Source organism: Heterodontus francisci, chromosome 22, assembly GCF_036365525.1.
Source record: "Heterodontus francisci isolate sHetFra1 chromosome 22, sHetFra1.hap1, whole genome shotgun sequence".
Lineage (NCBI taxonomy): Eukaryota > Metazoa > Chordata > Chondrichthyes > Heterodontiformes > Heterodontidae > Heterodontus > Heterodontus francisci.
This window is the reverse complement of record NC_090392.1, coordinates 79,917,095-79,936,678: the sequence shown is the minus strand read 5'-3', so window position 1 is coordinate 79,936,678 and position 19,584 is coordinate 79,917,095. Positions and strand designations below refer to the sequence as shown.

At 45.4% G+C, this 19,584-nt stretch overlaps 1 protein-coding gene across 1 annotated transcript in view; it reads right to left on the bottom strand.

Moving 5' to 3' along the window:
- Nucleotides 1-1,730: 1,730 nt before the first annotated feature.
- Nucleotides 1,731-19,584, bottom strand: part of nectin1b (nectin cell adhesion molecule 1b) — a 468,850-nt gene continuing 450,996 nt past the window's right edge. The window contains exon 8 of the mRNA XM_068054140.1: nucleotides 1,731-1,785. Coding sequence (XP_067910241.1) covers nucleotides 1,750-1,785 — 36 coding nt within the window. The 3' untranslated portion in view covers nucleotides 1,731-1,749. The remainder of the gene's footprint in view (nucleotides 1,786-19,584) is intronic.

Sequence of the window (19,584 nt, the reverse complement as noted above, 5' to 3'; positions counted from 1 at the left end):
AAATGAGACATTAAGCTGGTCCCAGTCTGTCCTTTGACATGGATTTAAAGGGTCCCATGGCACTATTTGAAGAAGAGCAGGGGAGTTCTCCCTGGTTTCCTGAGGCCAATATCTATCCGTCAAACAACACTTCTGAAAAAAAAAAATGTTTCCGATCATTATCACATTGCTGTTTGTGGGAGCTTGCTGTGCGCAAATTGGCTGCCACGTTTCCTACATTACAACAGTGACTACAAAAAGACTTTATTGGCTGTGAAGCACTTTGGGACATGCTGAGATTGTAAAAAGGCTCTATAGAAATGCAAGTTCTTTGTCTCCACTGTTACCTTAAACTTAACACACTAACCCCTGGAGGGTGAGGTTCCTTCAAGCTTTCTTCGGAGAATGACTGTGGAGCTCAATGTGCTTCTTGAATCAGATTGGAAGTCACGATGAGCAGCTGTCAGTCTATCTCTGTGATATCTCATGAGTACTTTGCTAAGCAATAGGTTTGCTGTGACTTACATAACTATAGGGTTTCATATTGGTTAGGATGATACATTAACTGATACACTTTATTTAGTTTTAGCAATGGCTCCTCTCTGTCAGAATAGAACATTACTGAATATCACCTTTGAACCAGTAGTAATCATACAATAATAGAGTGCAGAAGACCATTCGGCCCATCATGCTGTGCTGACAATCATGAAAAATCCAAATGTTGGTGTCACTTTCTAGCAATCTCATTGGTGAATGATTTTACTGACGATAACACTGTGCAGTTTCCATTTCTGGAGATGTGTTCTTTCCTTACGTGTCTCTGGAATCTCTGCTGTACAGCGCATTTTGAAATCAGCATCCTCCTCCCAGGAACACCAGACAGCCCCACAACTTAACCTTGAACTAGCTGTGATGAAAGAAGATCCTTATGACTGATTTCTAATTATCTCTGAGTTTATTTTTGTATGTATTAGATTTGAAACTCCTAATTCCAAGTTATGGAATCTAGGTACTAGTGTATGACAAACATTGGCACTCAGTTAAAGAGCTCACTGTAGAGTGACACTGTCTATATGCAATGGCTGATAACTGTGTAGGGAACACCATTTACAGAAGTGTATTCTAAATTGATGTTCCGGACTCAGTAGATTCTGGGCTATTTGGGTTTTCTCACCACTCTGAATGCACAAAGTGAGGAATCCTGTCGCTCAGTGGGTAGCGCACCTCTGAGCCATAGCTTGTGGGTTCAAATTGCATTCCAGACACCTGAGCACAAAATCTAGGCTGACACTTCCACTGCAGTACTGAGGGAGAGCTGCAATGTTGGAGGTGCTGGCTTTTTGGATCAGACGTTAAATCAAAGGCTCGTCTACCTTCTGAAGCATATGTAAAATATCCCACAGCACTATCTCAAAGAGATGGGGAGTTTGTCCCTGTGTCCCTGGTCAATATTTATCCCTCAGCCAACATCAGTAAAACTGATGATCTGGGCATCATCATATTGCTGTTCATGGGATCTTGCTGTGTACAAATTGACTGCTGCAGTTCCTATATTACAACAGTGCCTACATTTCCAAAAGTACGTCACTGGGTGTAAAGGCTTTGGGATGGCCTGAGATTGTGAAAGGTGTTACATAAATGCAGGTTCTCATGTTTTCATTTAGCCTCCAAACGCACCAACCTTTCTGTCCATGTCTCTGGATCCTGTTGTCCTGAGGGTTGCAATAGTTCTGAGGATGCTGACTTGCTGTCTGGCTGTCCCAATGCTGTTTATAGATTCTTCAGATAAAATTTTATTCTGAATTCCTGTGAAGAATAGTTTTTGTGATATGTTCATATTCATCATGCCCAAAATAAGAGCTCGATAACAGAAGACTCTGCTTGTTAAGGTAGTAAATGAATTGGTAAGGCCATAAAGAGTGAATTTCTAGAGGAATAGAATACACGAGCAGGGAGGTGATGTTAAATTTATACCGAACCTTGGTTAGACCACACTCTGAGTAGTGTGCACAGGTCCGGTCTCTATACCAGGAAAAAGATATTGACAGACTGAGGAAAGCACAGAAAAGGTTTACATGGATGTTACCAGAATTGAAAGGATTTGACGAACAGGAAAGACTGAGCAGAATGAAAAATATAAGACTGAGATCTGATAGAGGTCTTTAAAATCAGTGGGGGTTTGATAGGGTTGATTTGGAGAAACTGTTTCCCCTGTGGGTCAGTCTAGAACAGGGAGGTCTTAAATAAAATAACCACTAACAGACGAGGAATTTCTTAAAGAGAGTGGTGAGAATGTGGAACTCGGTGTCACATTGAGTGGTTGAGGCAGACAGCATAGATGTGTTTAAGAGGAGGCTTGATGCATACATGAGAAAGAGGAGAATTGGGGGATATGGGGGCAGAGTGGGATGAGGTAATTAAAGTGGGAGGATGCTCATGTGAAGTACAAACACTGACATAGAGTAAAATGGCCTGTTTCTGTTCTGCAGATTCTATGTAATTCCATGAAATCTAACATTGATGGACAGGGTTGCTGAGCGGTGGAGGTAAACCCACACATGGTGCACAGGAGATTGAACTTACTGGGTTGGACCCTTCAGAAATGAGTTGAGGTTTGGCCAAAGACAAAGCGACTGTGGCGTCCAACGGGCCCAGGATGACAGGCCTGGTGATGGGGAGTGAAGCTGAGTTGATCCATTTTGAGAGATCCTGGTATCTGGGGCTGGCAGGTCCATGGACCTCCAGGATGCAGTGATGACTGACTGGGTAACCCGGTTTCTGGTGTGGGATCTAACTATGTTTTTGGCAGTGGAGACGCTTCCCACTTGGCCCCATGTGGAGTGGAGGTTATGCTACAGTTATGTTAAGATAGCATCTGGAAAACTGCATTCAGTTCTGGGCACCGCACCTAAGGAAGGATATACTGGCCTTGGAGGGGGTGCCATGCAGATTCATCAGAATGATACTGGGACTAAAAGGGTTAAATTATGAGGACAGGTTGCACAGACTAGGCTTTTATTCCCTTGAGTATAGATTAAGGGGTGATCTAATTGAGGTGACAAGAAATCCTAGTTCCTGGGACCTATTGAACATATTTAAGAAAAGTGAGGGTGTAATTAATGGGCCAGACGGTATCTCGGATATTTAACTAGTATTTACAGCTCTTCCTGTAGTTCTCTCTCGCACACACAGAGAGTGCTTGCTTAGGTGGGCAGTAGGCTGAATGACCTATACAGGCAGCCACCCTGACTGGGGTTCAAGCGATAATCATACAACAGCCATCGAGAGAGGTGGAGCCAAAAGCAACCCAATGAGCATTCTTCAATGACAATTTAATTTCAAGGAGTTGATAGGGTAGATGTCAACTGAAGACACCCAGCTCTATCTCAACACCAACTCGCTCGACCCTTCCACCGACTACTGATTTCTCACACTGCTTGTCTGACATTCGCCCCGAGAGCAGAAATTTCCTCCAACTAAATATTGGGAAGATCGAAGCCATTGTCTTCAATTCTCACCACGAGCTCTGCTGCCTTGCTACTGACTCCATCTGTCTCCTTGGCAACTGTCTGAGGTTCAACCAGAACATTTGCAACTTTGATGTCATATTTGATTCTGAGATGACCTTTCAACCCCATATCCACTCCATCAACCAGACCACCTACTTTCATCTCCGTAACATCACCTGTCTCCACCACTGCCTCAACTCATATGCTGTTGAAACCCTCATCCTTCCATTTTGTTATCTGTAGATTTGACTATTCTAATGCTCTCCTGGCTGGACTCCCAAATTCAACACGCCATAAAATTTCAGCTCATTCAAAACTCTGCTGCCTATACCCTAACTCACACCATCCATCCATCACTCTTGTGCTCGCTCACCTACATTGGCTCCCAGTTGAGCAAAGACTCGATTTTCAAACTCTCATCTTTGTTTTCAAATCCTTCCATGGCCTCACCCCTCCCTACCTCTGTAACCTCCTCCGGCCCCTCCGAGATCTCTGTGCTCCTCCAATTCTCATCCCTTGCCCATCCCTGATTTTAATTGCTTCACTATTGGCGGCCATACCTTCAGCTGCCTCGGCCCTAATCTCTGGAATTCCCTCCCCTAAACCTCTCTGCCTCTCTCTCCTCCTTTGAGATGTCCCTTGACCAAGCCTTTGGTCACTGTCCTAAATACCTCATTTGTCTCAGTGTCAAATTCTGTTTGACAACCCTCCTGTGAAACTACGTTAAAGTCACTATAGAAATGCAAGTTGTTGCTGATGGAGAGAAACGATTTCCTCTAATGGGAGAGTCCAGAACAAGGGGGAATAACCTTAAGCCATGCCATTCAGGGTAATGTCAGGAAATACTGCTTCACCAAAAGGCTAAGTGTGGGTCCAAACAGTTTCGGGATCTTTGAGCAAGGGAGGCATCACAGTGAAGTGTGACCCTGTCCTTCTCAAGAAAGTAACAGGAAATATTGGATGTTAATCTGGAACTTGGCAGGAGCTTTTTCTATGCGTAGCCTGGGTGCACTTGTGAAGATTTAAAAATGTATGAGCACAGTGAGATTATTTTGAGGAGGGGTTGCTACGGAGACATGTGCTGTCAGAAAGCATTGCTATGGAGACACTAGGCTTTCAAAGGTGTTTCTATGGTGATACTGAAGTGTGAACAGGTGCTCCTATGGGTTTTAGACTTATTAACTTGTGTGAGATTAACCACTAGCATCAAACAAGACATAGAATATATCAGAAGAGTTAACCCTCTCTGACCAGAATGAATACATCTCAGAGGCTGCAACTCCAGAATAAACCTGCTGGAAACTCACACCTCTAGGAGATGTTAAACCGAGAACCCATCTGCCCTCTCAGGTGGCAAGCAAGATCCCACAGCCACTATTTCAAAGAAGAGCAGGGGAGTTCACCCCAGTGACCGGACCAATATTTATCCCTCAATAAACATCATTAAAAAACAGATTATCTGGCCATTTATTGCATTGCTGTTAATGGGATCTTACTGTGCGTAAATTAGCTGCCGCATTTCCTACATTATAACACTGGCTACATTTCAAAAGTATTTAATTGGCTGTAAAGCACTTTGGGATGTCATGAGATTGTAAAAGGCGCTATATAAATGCTGTCCAATTCTGAAATTAACTGAGCATGTGCAGTTGGCACAGTCTATGATGGGGAATATCTTCATCCATTCAGTAGGAGACAAGGAATCCCAGTTCCTGAGTCTTATTGGACATATTTAAGACAAGTGTACCCTCTCTAGTAACTAATGGGCCAGGCATTATCTCGGGTATTTAACCAGCATTTACAGCTCTTCCTGCACTTCTCTCTCACATACCCAGAGAGTGCTTGCTTAGGACACACAGTCACCCTGACTGGAGTTCAGAGATAATCACACACCGGCCATCAAGACAGATGGAGCCAAAGCTACCCCAATGAGGATTCCTCGATGGCAATTTAATTTAAAAGAATTGACTGGTTGGAATATTTAAGGCCTGTCTTCAGTTGAGTGGCTTCTTTAATTAGTAACAGTGGTGAGTGGCAGATACCCTGTTTACCAGGGTAGATGAGGAATTGGTTGAGTTCACTCTTCAGCTGCACAGGGATGTTGTATTGCTGCAGACGGGACGGCCCAAACACAGGCTGAGCTCTGGCCACTGGTCAGAAACACCTTTCCCAGTCCATTCTTACAGATTCCAATGAAACAATTTCAGGTGAGCAGCACAAATGGCATCATGGGCGGAATTTAAGCAGGTAGCCTGGCCTGATACCCACCTCATAAAATACTTAAATGACCAACCCTCCTCCTGAGTAGGTGAGTCGCAGTCCTCTACCATCCTCTCTTTTCCTCGGCTAATAAAGGAAAGGATTCCATATGACTTCTTAACCATCTTATCGACCTGTCTGCTATCTTCAGGGATCTGTGGACATTCACTCCAAGGTCCCTCACTTCCTCTACACTTCTCAGTATTTTCCCATTAATCCTGTATTCCTTTGCCTTGTTTGACCTCCCCAAATGCATCACCTCACACTTCTCCGGCTTGAATTCCATTTGCCACTTTTTTGCCCATCTGACCGTACCATCAATATCTTCCTGCAGTCTACAGCTATCCTCCTCGCTACCTACCACACGGCCAATCTTTGTGTTGTCTGCCAACTTCTTGATCATGCCCCCTACATTTACGTCCAAATCGTTAATATACACCACAAAAAGCAGGGGACCCAGTACTGAGCCCTGCGGAATGCCACTGGAAACAGTCCTCCAGTCGCTAAAACACCCGTCAACAATTATCCTTTGTTTCCTGCCACTGAGCCAAGTTTGTATCCACCTTGCTGCATTTCCCTGGATCCCATGGGATTTTATTTTTTTAACCAGTCTGCCATGTGGGACCTTGTCAAAAGCCTTGCTAAAATCCATGTAGACCACATCAACTGCATGACCCTCATCTATCTTCCTTGTTACTTCTTCAAAAAATTCGATCAAGTTGGTCAAACAAGATCTTCCCTTAACAAATCCATGCTGACTATCCTTGATTAACCTGTGCCTTTTTAAGTGACAGTTTATCTTGTCTCTCAGAATAGATTCCAATAATTTGCCCACGACTGAGGTTAGACTGACTGGCCTGTAATTATTCGGTCTATCCTTCGCTCCCTTTTTAAACAGCGGTACAACATTGGCAGTTCTCCAATCCTCCGGCACCACACCTGTATCCAGTGAGGACTGGAAAATGATGGTCAGACCCTCTGCTATTTCCTCTCTTGCTTCTTTTAACAGCCTAGGATACATTTCATCCGGCCCTGATGATTTATCAACTCTCAAGGATGCTAATCCAAATTAATACTTCCTCTCACCCTATGTTTATCACATCCAATACTTCACACTCTTCCACCTTAACTACAATATCTGCATCGTCCCCCTCTTTTATGAAGACAGACTCAAAGTATTCATTAGGAACCATACCAATATCTTCCACCTAAAGCCTGGCTACCCAACCCGAACCCGACCAAACCTGACCACGTGTCGGGTTCGGGGTGGGTCGGGTCTGTATTCGGTGTCCAGCATTCGGGCTCAGGTCGGGTCGGGTTGGGTCGGGCTGGACTGTATTGTTTTGTTTCGTATTGTTTTCGTTTTAGTCTATGATCTTTTTCTGTTTCAAAAATATGTTTGTTATTTTTGGGTCAGATCGGGCATTTAAAAAAATTAAAGGACTCGAGCCCGGGTTGGGTTTTAATTTTATACCCGAGCGAGGCTTTACTTCCGCCTCTACACATAGGTTATCGTTTTGGTCTTTTATGGGCCCTACTCTCTCCTTAGTTATCCTCTTACTCTTAATGTATCGATGAAACATCTTTGGGATCACCTTGATTTTGCTTGCCAATATTCCTTCATGTCCTCTCTTTGCTTTCCTAATTTCCTTTTTGATTTCACCCCTCCACTTTCTATACTCCTCTCGGCTTTCTGTAGCATTGAGTTCTTGATGTCGGACATAAGCTTTCCTTTTCTGCCTTATCTTACCCTGTAGGCTCCTTGACATCCATGGGGCTCGAGATTTGGCCGTCTCACCCTTTTTCTTTGTGGGAACATGTTTCCTCTGAACTCCTTGAATCTCCCCTTTGAATCCCTCCCAATGCTCTGACCGATTTACCTTCAAGTAGCTGTTTCCAGTCCACTTTCGCTAAATCACTCCTCAGTTTAGTAAAATTGACCTTGCCCCAATTGAGAACTCTAACTCCTGTTCTATTTCTGTCCTTTTCCATAATTATGTTAAAACTGACTGAATATGTTCACTACCACCAAAATGCTCTCCCACTGCCACTCCTTCCACCTGCCCATCTTCATTTCCTAAAACTAAGTCTAAAACTACCCCCTCTCTTGTTGGACTTGCTACATACTGGGCAAGAAAGTTCTCCTGAATGCACATCAAGAATTCTGCCCCCTCAATTCCTTTCACATTAAAACTATCCCAGTTAATATTGGGGTAATTAAATTCCCCTACTATTGCTGCCCTATTGTTCTTGCACTTCTCAGAGATTTGCCTCCATATCTGCTCTTCGATCTCCCTCTGAATGTTTGGGGGTCTATAGTACACTCCCAGCAGTGTGATTGCCCCTTTTTTGTTCCTTAGCTCAATCCATATGGCCTCATTTGATGAACCTTCCAACATATCATCCCTCCTCACAGCTGTAATAGTTTCCTTGACCAGAATTGCCACTCCCCCTCCTTTCTTATCCTCCTCCCTATCGCGTCTGAAAACCCTGTAACCAGGAACATTGAGCTGCCATTCCTGTCCCTCCTTGAGCCATGTTTCTGTAATAGCTATGATATCATACTGCCACATGTCTATCTGTGCCCTCAGCTCATCTGCTTTATTTGCTGTACTCCTTACATTGAAATAGATATCCTTGAGCACTGCCAAACTCTTTTTTTTATTTTCTAACCTTTGTTTCCTCTGTCTTCCAGACTCATCCATTAATTTTCTGCCTTCCAGTTTCATTTTTGGTTTTGTCCCAACTAAGTCTACCCTCAGGTCCCCATCTCCCTGCTAAACTAGTTTAAACCCTCCCCAACAGCATGAGCAAAACGTCCCGTAAGGAACTCAGTCCTGGCTCTGTTCAGGTCCCATCTCCCCCAGAGTTGGTCCCAATATCCCAGGAATATGAAGTCCTCCCTCCTGCACCATCTTTCCAGCCATGCATTCATCTGTCTTATCCTTCTATTTCTATACTCACTTGCGTGTGGCACTGGGTGTAATCCGAAGATTACTACTTTTGATGTCCTGCTTGCTAATTTCTTACCTAGCTCCCTAAATTCTGACTGCAAGACCACATCCCTCTTTCTACCTATGTCACTGGTTCTGACGTGGACCACGACTGCTGGCTGCTCACCCTCCCCCTTCAGGATGCTCTGCAGCTGCTCAGTGACATCCTTGACCCTGGCACCAGGGAGGCAACACACCATCCTGGATTCACGTCTGCAGCCACAGAAACGCCTGTCTGTTCCCCTGACTATTGAATCACCTATCACTATGGCTCTTCCAGTCTTCCCTGTACCCCTCTGTGCAGCTAAGCCACCCATGATGCCATGGATTTGGCTCTGGCTGGACTCCCCAGGAGAAGCATCACTTTTCTCAGTATTCAGAACTGAATACCTGTTGGAGCGTGAGATGCACTCAGGGGTCTCCTGCACTACCTGCCTGATTCTTTTTGACTGCCTGGTGGTCACCCATTCCCTCTCTTCCTGCATACTCTTAAGCTGTGGGGTGACCACATCTATAAATGTGCTGTCCATGTAGCTCTCATCCTCATGAATGTACTGCAGTGTCACCAGCTGCCGCTCAAGTTCCAAAACATGAGGGTCAGAAGGGAGAAATTTAGGAATGTTACGTGAGGCAGAGTTAGTTCAATGGGAGATGGTAGTAATAGTGGAATTGTGGGAGTGTGAGAGAGCGTGAGTGGCAAGAGACACAAGGAGGTAGGTGAAGAATTCCTTGTTGATCTAGGACCCCAGTTATGACAGGTTCTGGAATATATACAGACACCCCAGAACGCAGTATACAAATCCTGCAACACAGTACACAGACCCCCTGTAACACTGTATGCAGACCGCCTGGAACACAGTATACAGACCCCCTGTAACACTTCATACAGACCCCTGTAACACTTCATACAGACCGCCTGTAACACAGTATGCAGACCCCCTGTAACACAGTATGCAGACCCCCTGTAACACTGTATGCAGACCGCCTGGAACACAGTATACAGATCCCCTGTAACACTGCATACAGACCCCCTGTAATACAGTATACAGACACCTTGTAACAATGTATACAGACCCCCTGTAACACTGTATAGCAGACCCCCTGTAATACAGTATACAGACCCCATGTAACACTGCATACAGACCCCGTGTAACACTTTATACAGGCCCCCTGTAACACAGTATACTGGCCCTGTAACACAGTATACAGACTGCATGTAACGCTGTATACAGACACCATGTAATACTGTATACAGACCGCCTGTAACACAGTATACAGACCCCTTGTAACAGTACACAGACCCCCTGTAATACTGCATACAGACCGCCTGTAACACTGCATACAGACTGCCTGTAACACTGCATACAGACTGCCTGTAACACTGCATATAGACCCCTGTAACACTGTATACAGACCCCCTGTAACACTGTATACAGACCCCCTGTAACACTGTATAGCAGACCCCCTGTAATACTGCATACAGACCGCCTTAACACTGCATACAGACACCCTGTAATACAGTATACAGACCGCCTGTAACACTGCATACAGACCGCCTGTAACACTGCATATAGACCCCCTGTAATACAGTATACAGACCCCTTGTAACACTGTATACAGACACCCTGTAACACTGTATAGCAGACCCCCTGTAACACTGTTTACAGACTCCCTGTAATACTGCATACAGACCACCTTAACACTGCATACAGACACCCTGTAATACAGTATACAGACCGCCTGTAACACTGCATACAGACCGCCTGTAACACTGCATACAGACTGCCTGTAACACTGCATATAGACCCACTGTAATACAGTATACAGACCCCCTGTAACACTGTATACAGACCCCCTGTAACACTGCATAGCAGACCCCCTGTAACACTGTATACAGACCCCCTGTAATACTGCATACAGACCGCCTTAACACTGCGTACAGTCACGCTGTAATACAGTATACAGACCGCCTGTAACACTGCATACAGACCGCCTGTAACACTGCATATAGACCCCCTGTAATACAGTATTCAGACCCCCTGTAAACACTGTATACAGACCCCCTGTAATACTGCATACAGACCGCCTGTTACACTGTATACAGACCCCCTGTAATACTGCATACAGACCCCCTGTAACACTGCATACAGACCCCCTGCAACACTTTATACAGTCCCCCTGTAACATAGTATACTGGCCCTGTAACACAGTATACAGATTGCCTGTAATGCTGTATACAGACCCCATGTAATACTGTATACAGACCCCCTGTAACACAGTATACAGACCCCTTGTAACAGTACACAGACTGCCTGTAACACTGCATACAGACCACCTGTAACACTGTATACAGATCCCCTGTAACACTGTATGCAGACCCCCTGTAACACTGTATACAGACCCCCTGTAATACTGTATACAGACTGCCTGTAACACTGTATACAGACCCCCTGTAATACAGTATACAGACCCCCTGTAACACTGTATACAGACCCCCTGTAATACAGTATACAGATCCCCTGTAACGCTGCACACAGACCCCCTGTAACACTTTATACAGACCCCTGTAACACGTATAGGACCCCCTATAACACTGCATACAGACCCCTGTAACACTCCATACAGACCCCCTGTAACACTGTATACAGACCCCCTGTAACAAGTATACGACCCCCTAGAACACTGCATACAGACCCCTGTAACACTGCATAAAGACTGCCTGTAACACTGTATACAGACCCCCTGTAACACTGTATACTGGCCCTATAACACTGTATACAGACCCCTGTAACACTGCATACAGACCCCGTGTAACACTTTATACAGGCCCCCTGTAACACAGTATACTGGCCCTGTAACACAGTATACAGACTGCATGTAACGCTGTATACAGACACCATGTAATACTGTATACAGACCGCCTGTAACACAGTATACAGACCCCTTGTAACAGTACACAGACCCCCTGTAATACTGCATACAGACCGCCTGTAACACTGCATACAGACTGCCTGTAACACTGCATATAGACCCCTGTAACACTGTATACAGACCCCCTGTAACACTGTATACAGACCCCCTGTAACACTGTATAGCAGACCCCCTGTAATACTGCATACAGACCGCCTTAACACTGCATACAGACACCCTGTAATACAGTATACAGACCGCCTGTAACACTGCATACAGACCGCCTTTAACACTGCATATAGACACCCTGTAATACAGTATACAGACCCCTTGTAACACTGTATACAGACACCCTGTAACACTGTATAGCAGACCCCCTGTAACACTGTTTACAGACTCCCTGTAATACTGCATACAGACCACCTTAACACTGCATACAGACACCCTGTAATACAGTATACAGACCGCCTGTAACACTGCATACAGACCGCCTGTAATACTGCATACAGACCGCCTGTAACACTGCATACAGACTGCCTGTAACACTGCATATAGACCCCCTGTAATACAGTATACAGACCCCCTGTAACACTGTATACAGACCCCCTGTAACACTGTATAGCAGACCCCCTGTAACACTGTATACAGACCCCCTGTAATACTGCATACAGACCGCCTTAACACTGCATACAGTCACCCTATAACACTGCATACAGACCCCTGTAACACTCCATACAGACCCCCTGTAACACTGTATACAGACCCCCTGTAACAAGTATACGACCCCCTAGAACACTGCATACAGACCCCTGTAACACTGCATAAAGACTGCCTGTAACACTGTATACAGACCCCCTGTAACACTGTATACTGGCCCTATAACACTGTATACAGACCCCTGTAACACTGCATACAGACCCCGTGTAACACTTTATACAGGCCCCCTGTAACACAGTATACTGGCCCTGTAACACAGTATACAGACTGCATGTAACGCTGTATACAGACACCATGTAATACTGTATACAGACCGCCTGTAACACAGTATACAGACCCCTTGTAACAGTACACAGACCCCCTGTAATACTGCATACAGACCGCCTGTAACACTGCATATAGACCCCTGTAACACTGTATACAGACCCCCTGTAACACTGTATACAGACCCCCTGTAACACTGTATAGCAGACCCCCTGTAATACTGCATACAGACCGCCTTAACACTGCATACAGACACCCTGTAATACAGTATACAGACCGCCTGTAACACTGCATACAGACCGCCTTTAACACTGCATATAGACACCCTGTAATACAGTATACAGACCCCTTGTAACACTGTATACAGACACCCTGTAACACTGTATAGCAGACCCCCTGTAACACTGTTTACAGACTCCCTGTAATACTGCATACAGACCACCTTAACACTGCATACAGACACCCTGTAATACAGTATACAGACCGCCTGTAACACTGCATACAGACCGCCTGTAATACTGCATACAGACCGCCTGTAACACTGCATACAGACTGCCTGTAACACTGCATATAGACCCCCTGTAATACAGTATACAGACCCCCTGTAACACTGTATACAGACCCCCTGTAACACTGTATAGCAGACCCCCTGTAACACTGTATACAGACCCCCTGTAATACTGCATACAGACCGCCTTAACACTGCATACAGTCACGCTGTAATACAGTATACAGACCGCCTGTAACACTGCATACAGACCGCCTGTAACACTGCATATAGACCCCCTGTAATACAGTATTCAGACCCCCTGTAACACTGTATACAGACCCCCTGTAATACTGCATACAGACCGCCTGTTACACTGTATACAGACCCCCTGTAATACTGCATACAGACCCCCTGTAACACTGCATACAGACCCCCTGCAACACTTTATACAGTCCCCCTGTAACATAGTATACTGGCCCTGTAACACAGTATACAGATTGCCTGTAATGCTGTATACAGACCCCATGTAATACTGTATACAGACCCCCTGTAACACAGTATACAGACCCCTTGTAACAGTACACAGACTGCCTGTAACACTGCATACAGACCACCTGTAACACTGTATACAGATCCCCTGTAACACTGTATGCAGACCCCCTGTAACACTGTATACAGACCCCCTGTAATACTGTATACAGACTGCCTGTAACACTGTATACAGACCCCCTGTAATACAGTATACAGACCCCCTGTAACACTGTATACAGACCCCCTGTAATACAGTATACAGATCCCCTGTAACGCTGCACACAGACCCCTGTAACACTTTATACAGACCCCCTGTCATACAGTATACAGACCCCCTGTAACACGTATAGGACCCCCTATAACACTGCATACAGACCCCTGTAACACTCCATACAGACTGCCTGTAACACTGTATACTGGCCCTGTAACACAGTATACAGACCCCCTGTAACACTGTATACAGACCCCCTGTAACAAGTATACGACCCCCTAGAACACTGCATACAGACCCCTGTAACACTGCATAAAGACTGCCTGTAACACTGTATACAGACCCCCTGTAACACTGTATACTGGCCCTATAACACTGTATACAGACCCCTGTAACACTGCATACAGACCCCCTGTAACACTGTATACAGACCCCATGTAACACTGTATACAGACTGCCTGTAAAACTGTATACAGACCACCTGTAACACTGCATACAGACCGCCTGTAACACTGTATAGTAGACCCCCTTTAACATTGTATACAGACCCCCTGTCATACAGTATACAGACCCGCTGTAACAAGTATAAGACCCCCTATAACACTGCATACAGACTGCCTGTAACACTGTATACAGGCCGCCTGTAACACTGCATACAGACCCCCTGTAACACTGTATACTGGCCCTGTAATACTGCATACAGACTGCCTGTAACACTGTATACTGGCCCTGTAACACTGTATATAGACTGCCTGTAATGCTGTATACAGACCCCATGTAATACTGTGTACAGACCGCCTGTAACACTGCATACAGACCACCTGTAACACTGTATATAGACCCCCTGTAATACAGTACACAGTCCCCCTGTAACACTGCATACAGACCCCTGTAACACTGCATACAGACTGCCTGTAACACTGTATACAGACCCCATGTAACACTGTATACAGACTGCCTGTAACACTGCATACAGACCCCCTGTAACACAGTATACAGACCCCATGTAATACTGTATACAGACCGGCTGTAGCACTGTATACAGACTCCCTGTAACACTGTATAGTAGACCCCCTGTAACACTGTATACAGACCCCCTGTCATACAGTATACAGACCCCCTGTATCAAGTATAAGACCCCCTATAACACTGCATACAGACAGCCTGTAACACTGCATACAGACCCCATGTAACACTGTATACAGACCGCCTGTAACACTGCATACAGACCCCCTGTAACACTGTATACTGGCCCTGTAACACTGTATACAGACCCCCTGTAATACTGCATACAGACTGCCTGTAACACTGTATACTGGCCCTGTAACACTGTATACAGACTGCCTGTAACACTGCATACAGACCACCTGTAACACTGTATATAGACCCCCTGTAATACAGTACACAGTCCCCCTGTAACACTGTATAGCAGACACCCTGTAACACTGTATACAGACCCCCTGTCATACAATATACAGACCCCCTGTAACACTGCATACAGACCCCTGTAACACTGCATACAGACTGCCTGTAACACTGCATACAGACCGCCTGTAACACTGTATACAGACCACCTGTAACACTGTATACGGAACCCTTGAACACTGTATACAGACCCCCTTGAACACAGTATACAGACCCCCTGTAACACAGTATACTGGCCCCGTAACACTGTATACAGACCCCCTGTAACACTGTACAGATCCCCTGTAACACTGTATACAGACCCTCTGTAACACTGTATACAGACCCCATGTAACACTGTATACAGACTGCCTGTAACACTGCATACAGACCCCCTGTAACACTGCATACAGACTGCCTGTAACACTGTATACAGACCCTCTGTAACACAGTATACTGGTCCTGTAACACTGTATACAGATACCTGTAACACTGTACAGATCCTTAGTAACACTGTATACAGACCACCTGTAACACTGTATATAGACCACCTGTAACACTGTATACAGACCCCCTGTAACACTGCATACAGTCCCCCTGTAACACTGCATACAGACCCCCTGTAACACTGCATACAGACCCCTGTAACACTGCATACAGACTGCCTGTAACACTGTATACAGACCCCCTGTAACACAGTATACTGGCCCTGTAACACAGTATACAGACCCCTTGTAACACAGTATACAGACCCCCTTGAACACTGTATACAGACCCCCTTGAACACTGTATACAGACCCCCTTGAACACAGTATACTGGCCCTGTAACACTGTATACAGACCCCCTGTAACACTGTACAGATCCCCTGTAACACTGTATACAGACCACCTGTAACACTGCATACAGACCCCCTGTAACACTGCATACAGACCCCCTGTAACACTGTATACAGACCCCCTGTAACACAGTATACTGGTCCTGTAACACTGTATACAGACCCCCTGTAACACTGTACAGATCCCCTGTAACACTGTATACAGACCACCTGGAACACTGCATACAGACCCCCTGTAACACTGCATACAGACCGCCTGTAACACTGTATACAGACCCCCTGTAACACAGTATACTGGCCCTGTAACACAGTATACAGACCCCTTGTAACACAGTATACAGACCCCCTGTAACACAGTATACAGACCTCATGTAACACAGTATACAATCCTGCAACAGTGTATAGAAACCCCCTATAACATAGTAAGCAGACCCTGTGAAGCACAGTATACAATCCTGTAACACAGCATACAGTCCCTGTGCAACACAGTATACAGACCTCATGTAACACAGTATACAATCCTGCAACAGTGTATAGAAACCCCCTATAACATAGTAAGCAGACCCTGTGAAGCACAGTATACAATCCTGTAACACAGCATACAGTCCCTGTGCAACACAGTATACAGACCTCATGTAACACAGTATACAATCCTGCAACAGTGTATAGAAACCCCCTATAACATAGTAAGCAGACCCTGTGAAGCACAGTATACAATCCTGTAACACAGCATACAGTCCCTGTGCAACACAGTATACAGACCTCATGTAACACAGTATACAATCCTGCAACACAGTATACAGACCCCGTGCAACACAGTATACAGACCCCGTGCAACACAGTATACAGACCCTGTGCAACACAGTATACAGACCCCGTGCAACACAGTATACAGACCCCGTGCAGCACAGTATACAGACCCTGTCTAACACAGTATACAGACCCCGTGCAACACAGTATACAGACCCCGTGCAACACAGTATACAGACCCTGTCTAACACAGTATACAGACCCTGTGCAACACAGTATACAGACCCTGTGGAACACAGTATACGGACCCCGTGCAACACAGTATACAGACCCTGTCTAACACAGTATACAGACCCTGTCTAACACAGTATACAGACCCCGTGCAACACAGTATACAGACCCTGTCTAACACAGTATACAGACCCTGTGCAACACAGTATACAGACCCTGTGCAACACAGTATACGGACCCCATGCAACACAGTATACAGACCCCATGCAACACAGTATACAGATCCTTTAACACACTATAAAGACCCTGTGCAACACAATATACAGACCCTGTGCAACACAGTATACAGACCCCGTGCAACACAGTATACAGACCCCGTGCAACACAGTATACAGACCCCGTGCAACACAGTATACAGACCCTGTCTAACACACTATAAAGACCCTGTGCAACACAGTATACAGACCCCGTCTAACACAGTATACAGACCCCGTGCAACACAGTATACAGACCCTGTCTAACACAGTATACAGACCCCGTGCAACACAGTATACAGACCCCGTGCAACACAGTATACAGACCCTGTCTAACACAGTATACAGACCCTGTCTAACACAGTATACAGACCCCGTGCAACACAGTATACAGACCCTGTCTAACACAGTATACAGACCCCGTGCAACACAGTATACAGACCCCGTGCAACACAGTATACAGACCCTGTCTAACACAGTATACAGACCCTGTCTAACACAGTATACAGACCCCGTGCAACACAGTATACAGATCCTTTAACACACTTTAAAGACCCCATGTAACACCAGCATTTGGACCCCATTTAATAAATGTTTGCAAGAGTTCTTTTTTGATTTACAGCACCTCTTGTAATAACAACAATTTACATTTATATAGCGACTTTACATATTCACTACAGAAGCACCTCACAGGAATGTTATCCGAAATTTTTAACACTGATCCACTGTGAGATATTGGGACTGGTAATGAAAAGCTTGGATAAAGAGAAAGGATTTAAGCAGTGTCATAAGGGTGGAAAGAGGAGGAGATTTTAGGGAAGGATTTAATGCCATGTCAAGAATCTCCTAAAATCAATTTAATAATTTAACTTTGCAGTTCTCTGGAAATTATGGTTGCAGTGCCACACTATAAATGCCTCTGACAGTATTTCCTGCACTCAGTATTCCCAATGTGGTACATTCGGGGAGGGTGGCTCAGGTTCCATTTTATAAATATCAGTAGTGTTTCTTGTATGTGAAAGCTACCAGGATATAGCAGAAACAGCAAAAGTCCCTGAAAGGAAAGGTCACATCAGTGTAGCTATAGCTAGTTAGACAGCAGTGCTGAGTCCTGTGGTAAACGATCGACAAACACAACCATCCTGGTGGACATCTCAAGATTTTAATCTTTGCCATGAACTTGCTTTGAATTGAAGGGAGTTAACGAGGAAGCGGGAGATTGCTCTGTCAAGGGTTCCCCACAAATATGCCTCTTCTGCTGATCTCGTTAATGTCAATATGTTTCGTAACTGGCCCAGAAAGTCAAGATCCGCATTGTAATTAGACATCTCAGAGTAACAGCTACTGAGACAGACTGTATTAGAAATAAACAGAGGTGGAGCGAAACAGGCAGAGAGAGGCAGAGAGAATGACAGTGAGACAGAGACAGAGACAGAGAGTGAGACAGAGACAGCGAGTGAGGCACAAACAGAGAGTGAGGCAGAGAGAGTGAGACAGTGAGAGAGTGAGACAGAGACAGCGAGTGAGACAGAGACAGCGAGTGAGGCACAAACAGAGAGTGAGGCAGAGAGAGTGAGACAGTGAGACAGAGACAGAGAGTGAGACAGAGAGTGAGTGAGACAGAGAGTGAGTGAGACAGAGACAGAGAATGAGACAGAGATAGTGGGACAGAGAGTGAGTGAGACAGAGACAGAGAGGGAGACAGAGCTAGAGAGTGTGACAGAGATAGAGTGAGACAGAGTGAGACACAGATGGAGACTGAGACAGAGATAGTGAGGCAGAGAGAGTGAGATAGTGAGACAGAGTGAGACAGATAGAGAGTGAGGCAGTGAGACAGAGATAGAGAGTGAGACAGAGACAGAGAGTGTGGCCGAGAGAGTGAGACAGAGTCAGAGAGTGTGGCAGAGACAGAGAGTGAGGCAGAGTGGGACAGTGAGACAGAGAGTGAGGCAGAGAGAGTGAGACAGAGAGTGAGACAGAGTCAGAGAATGAGGCAGAGACAGAGAGTGAGGCAGAGAGAGTGGGACAGTGACACAGAGACAGACAGTGAGACAGTGACACAGAGTCAGAGACAAAGTGAGAGAGAGAGAGAGAGAGCCAGTGAGACGGAGATAGATAGTGAGGCAGAGAGAGTGAGAGAGAGAGGCAGAGACAAAGTGAGAGAGAGAGAGAGACAGCCAGTGAGACAGAGAGATAGAGAGTGAGGCAGAGAGATAGAGAGTGAGACAGAGAGATAGAGAGTAAGG